At 41.9% G+C, this 5,232-nt stretch overlaps 1 protein-coding gene across 1 annotated transcript; it reads left to right on the plus strand.

Annotated features, from left to right (window-relative positions):
- Positions 1–2,691: 2,691 nt before the first annotated feature.
- Positions 2,692–4,711, plus strand: LOC147088857 (putative G protein-coupled receptor 139). Its single transcript, XM_085977083.1, has 2 exons — positions 2,692–2,940; positions 3,804–4,711. Exons 1-2 carry the CDS (start codon positions 2,790–2,792, stop codon positions 4,703–4,705), a joined length of 1,053 nt encoding a protein of 350 aa, XP_085833209.1. The 5' UTR covers positions 2,692–2,789; the 3' UTR covers positions 4,706–4,711.
- The last annotated feature ends 521 nt before the right edge of the window (positions 4,712–5,232 follow it).

Here is a 5,232-nt window from a genome sequence, read left to right on the forward strand (position 1 = left end):
GTCGTGGCTGCAGTGCATACCATCTACAAGATGCATTGCAGCAACTCGCCAAGACTTCTTCGACAGCACCTCCCAAACCCACGCCCTCTTCCACCTAGAAGGATAAGGGCAGCATCGGCATGGGTGTACCACCTTCTGCAAGTACCCCTCCAAGTCACACACCATCCTGACTTAGAAGTTAATTGCCGCTCCTGCATCGTCGCTGGGACAAAATCCTGGAACTTCCTCTCGAACAGCACTCTGGGAGTACCTTTACTACAGGGACTGCAGCGGTTCAAAAAGGCAGCTAACCACCACCTTCTCAAGGGCAATTGGAGATGGGCTAAAATGTTGGCATTGCCAGCTTTGGCCACATCTCAGGAACAAATAAGAAAAAGCCTTCAACTGATAGAATCCTCGCAAGGTTTGTAACTAAAGAGACCTGAGTACAAATTCTAGGCTGACACTCCCAGTATTGAGGTGTTCACATGGGACGTCAAACCGAGGCCATGTAAAAGATCACATTGCACAATTTTGCTTTTAGAGCAAGTGAATTGTCCCTTTTTTCCTTCGCATTATTTACTCCTCAACAAACTGAGAAACCGATATCTGATCATAATCACTGTGCTGTTTTAGCAACATATATTTTGTTGTTCAACTGCCGACTGAAAATCTAACATTACAACATTGACTACACTTCAAAAGTACAGAGTGCTGTTGTTGCAACATTGGCTGTGGACGCTGAGTCAACTGGCCTTTTAAAGACAGCAATCGATAGATTTTTGTTAGGTAATGGTATCAATGTAGTGGATGAAAGTGGCTAAATGGAGCTGAGGTAAAGGTATTCATGATTGAAGAGCGGAACACGCTCGAGGGGCTGAATGGCCTTCTCCTGTCCCCACCTTTCTATGTTCCTCTAATGGCATTTTCAATGCTCGGAGGTGCCAGCTGATATTTGGCTGCAACTTAGTGTACAGAGTGAGGCAGACCTAGCTTGTATCAATCTTTAGAGGGTAACGCCTCGATATTTTCAGAGACAGCAGAGAGGTTAAACATGCAGAAAGCTCTTACAGCCTCCTTTTCAATGGAGTCGGCGGTACTGAGGCTCTATGTGTTTCGTGTACAGTGGAGTCAGGTTTAATAAAAATTTTAAAAAGGGACTTTGATAAATACTTGACAGGGAAAACATGGCAGGGCTATGGGGAAGGAGCAGAGAGTGGGACCAACTGGATTAAACTTTCAAAGAGCCGGCACCGGCAAGATGGGCCGAGTGGCATTCTTACGAGCTGTATTAATCTATCATTCTTTAGGATTTTAGTTCCAGTGGGAGCTCTTACCATGTTAATGGGTAATGGAATCTTTGATAGTGGCGCAATATTTCCACGGGATAATATGGATTTCATGCACGCAGGTGATCTTCAGACTGTTGGGGGTGGGGTGAATATAGGTGTAAGTCACTGTTTTCAGGTGATACTGGGTACCTTAGCATTTATACAGGGAGCCCGGGTATGGTCTAGTATTCTAATACGGTTGACAGGAGCCTTTGAATAACCAGTAACATGTCAATATGCTCAGAGTTCTGTAAGAGAGTTAAAGTCCCCTAGCAGAGCCTCAACATTAACAAGGGATCTGAGAGTGTGTCATTATTTACATGCAGTAGTGGAGACTTTTCACATTCAGGAAGTTCCCAGACTGGCAGCATTTACAGGGGAGTGAGGAAGCTCGTTTCTGGAGCACTTAAGTTTTCTTTCAAAGTGTCCGCAGAGGGAGATCTAGCATATTTTCCTATTTTTTGTGCCGTCCATGAGAGTGACACAATATTTCCAGGGCCTGTCAGACAGATTCCCCCTCTGTGGTAATGTTTACATGGGTCTGTGGTGAGGCGAGTGGAAGGGCGTTCCTCGAAAGAGTTCAGTAGTTACAGGGGACCTTCAGATGTATGTTACATTTTGACAGGCCATCGGGGCAGTGTGTCAGTATAAAGGGGAATTCCAGCAACCGTCAGTTTAATGGCTGAGATTTCTGTGACTGATTCAGTATTTGAGGGGCAAATGACAACGTCTGGTCAATTGTAAGAGGCTGTCTGCCGGATGTAGTCAACATTTGCAGGGTGTTCCCCGGAGCAGGGGGCGGTGGATTGTAATAACATTTCCAGAAGTATTTATAGTATTTTACACTATTTTCGGGGGATCCAGCGCCAATAGTCATTGGAGAACCAGAAAATGGCAGATATTTGTAGGTGATTGTCGGTAGTGGTTCATTATTGACAGGGTTCTATGAATTTGTTAATATTTGCAGAGGGTCCTACAGTCATATAGTATTTGCAAGAGGTCCCTGAGAACTTCTGTGGAAATTTCCTCTGGCTTTCTCGGTATTATTTTGATCACCAGAAACCATGTAGATCTAGATCAGATGTGAATGTCAACGGCGCCAGTGCAAAGTTGATCGGATTTTACTGATGTCACAGGATTGCATGGCATCACAGAAACAATCTCAATCGAGTAAAGATATCTCCTCTCACTTTAGTCTGCCTTTTAGACACAATCCTACTTTAGTTACATCAATTATTCGAATAACACTCTGGCCTCTGGTGGTTGTCACTGACGTTGATGTAACATGTGGCAAAATTGGTTTGTTCTATAAAAAGTGTCCGTGTGTAATGGATGAACGAAACCTGTTTGTTCAGTGACTGTAATTAATGTTAGTCTCCATGGATCATAATTGATTCGCTAGAGGGTTTCCAGTATTATAAGTCAGAGGGCTGAGCTCCCAGTGTCAGCGGACTCTGTGTCTCTCAGAGAAAGGGGAACATGGCTCGGAGTCAAAGGCTGCAGATTCACAGATCATCAGCTTTCACACAAAGTGAACGGTGGTCTTTTATGGATCATCTCAAGATACATTTCATTTTTCGTGATATACAGAGTATTTACTATCCAGTACTGGCGGCTTTCGGTGTTCCTTGTAAGTCACTCTTTCCAGATATGATTTCTGTAATTCCTGCTTTAATGTATTACTGTTCTTGTCGTTCACTATCCCAGCCTCACTGCTGTTGGTAAACCAGTCATTCGGTGTAAAAAGATCTATCCTGTGTAAACCATGTTCAATTGTATGGCTACTCTTAACATTTGTTGTCCTACTTTTGCAGCTGGTAATGGACCAAGTTAATCACTATATTCAACTATGCGTTCTATAAACTCTCTTTTAATTTCTTTCTTTCACAATATCGGTGGTTTCTTGTATTAAGTGTATTGAATCCGTTGTGTGGATAATAATTTCCAATGTTCCCCTGACATGATTGTTTCTCCAATCACTTATTCACTGGTCTGAGATCAGTCGCATTACTGTTCACCATTTGTTTGATTTGATACAGTCTATTTAGGCATCTGACGTTCTTTGAGTCTATATCATCATCAGTACTGTTGGATAATTATTTGTGTTCAACATTTTGTATTTTGTTGTCTTCATTGAGCGCTTGTATCAAACCAGAAAGATGTCTTGCCGGACTTCGATCTTATCGACATCCCATGTTGCTTTGAAGATTTAAAGGATGTCAGGCACACACACTTGCCACTGCTCTCTTCCTGATTAATTTAAAATATGTTATTCCTTTGTTAAATTTTATGTCGGCCTTTTGTTTCATTCACATTTTAATATTGATTATGTTATGGTAAATAAAATGTCTCTAGCAAACAATGCTTCTCTCGGGTAATATATTTAGAATCCATCATTGGTTGATTGGTCAAAATATCATTTTTTACCAATAACTCAATCCACACAGATGCTTTTTCTCTGATTCTGATCCTTTCTCTTTTAATTCCTTACAGTTAACGTGGTGACGATTGTGATCCTGTCTCGGGGAAAGTGCGGTCTCTCCAAATGTGTCACTCGCTACCTGGTGGCCATGGCAGGGGCGGATCTACTGGTCGTTATCTTCGATGTGATACTGAGACATATTCCTGTTGTTTATTCTCTAAAGTTCATTTTCATGAGATACCTCCCAGTGTGTAATATCCACGCCGTCCTGCTGTACGCAGTCACAGACTGTTCTGTCTGGTTCACGGTCAGTTTCACCTTTGATCGATATGTAGCCTTGTGCTGCCAAAAGCTGAAAACTAAATATTGTGTGGAGAAAACAGCCATTGTGGTTATAGCAACAATTACTGTGTTTTTCTCTTTAAAAAACACTTTTTGGTTCTTTATGTACACGAGTAAATACTGGTTCGTCAATCAATCCTGGTTCTGCCTTGTAACAGATAGTGTGGCACAATCTCAAGTCTGGGGCGCAGTTGAATTCTTTCATTATATTTTAACTCCATGCATTCCATTTTTTTTGGTCTTGCTGTTTAATGCTTTAACCGTCAGGTACATTTTAGTGACAAACAGAGCCCGCAGGCGACTCCGGAGTCCTGTCGGTGGGGAGAGTCAAAGTGACCCAGAGATGGAGAACCGCAGGAAATCAATGATTATATTGTATGCTGTCTCGGGGAATTTCATACTGTTATGGGCGCTTTATATGGTATTTTGTATTTATTGGCGAATGGGATACCTGGGCTACGATGCAGTGTATCTACCTGTGTTCATACGGGAGTTAGGCTTCATGCTTCAGCTCATGGGTTGCTGCACAAACACCTGTATTTATGCGGTGACACAGCGCAAATTCAGAGATGAGTTGAAGAATCTGTTAAAATATCCCTTCACTATAATTTTTAAATTAAATAAAAAATGAGAACAACTCAACACTGGAACGGAATCTGGTCTCAACTTATTTGAGTTCCACTCTCTTGCAGACTCATTGATTGGGACATAATGGGCCACATGCTATGCAAAATCTCACTTTTACAGATATCACTAATTTAGGAGGGACAGTCAGTATTGCATATGGGAGCAGGCTGTTGCAAAAGGACTTGGACAGATCATGTGAGTGGAAAAATCTATAGCAAATATAGTTCAATGTGTGGAAGTGAATGCAATTTGTACCAAAGAAAGATTAATCGGAGGATGTTCTAAATGCCGAGAAAAGAGGAATTTCGAGTCCATGTACACAAATTATTAAAACCTAGTAAACAGGCGCAATTGGAAACAATTCTATCGGGTGAATACAGAGGAATGATTGCCTCTCGTGTTGTGATGAAGGAGAATGGGCTCACCTTAAAATTAGAGCTCAGACATTCCGGGGGGAAATGAGAATTCACTTTGTCAAGGAAGGTTAGTAGAAATCTGGTTCTCACTCCGCCAAAAAGCTGTGGATGTTGG

Source organism: Somniosus microcephalus, unplaced genomic scaffold (assembly GCF_052327205.1).
Source record: "Somniosus microcephalus isolate GS21.2 unplaced genomic scaffold, FLI_Smic_1.0 unresolved_chr4, whole genome shotgun sequence".
In the NCBI taxonomy this organism is placed as follows: domain Eukaryota; kingdom Metazoa; phylum Chordata; class Chondrichthyes; order Squaliformes; family Somniosidae; genus Somniosus; species Somniosus microcephalus.

Coding starts and splice junctions, on each gene's coding strand:
- LOC147088857 (XM_085977083.1), top strand. CDS start 2,790: ATGGCTCGGAGTCAAAGGCTGCAGATTCACAGATCATCAGCTTTCACA. Junction 2,941..3,803: donor GGCGGCTTTCGGTGTTCCTT/GTAAGTCACTCT, acceptor AATTCCTTACAG/TTAACGTGGTGACGATTGTG.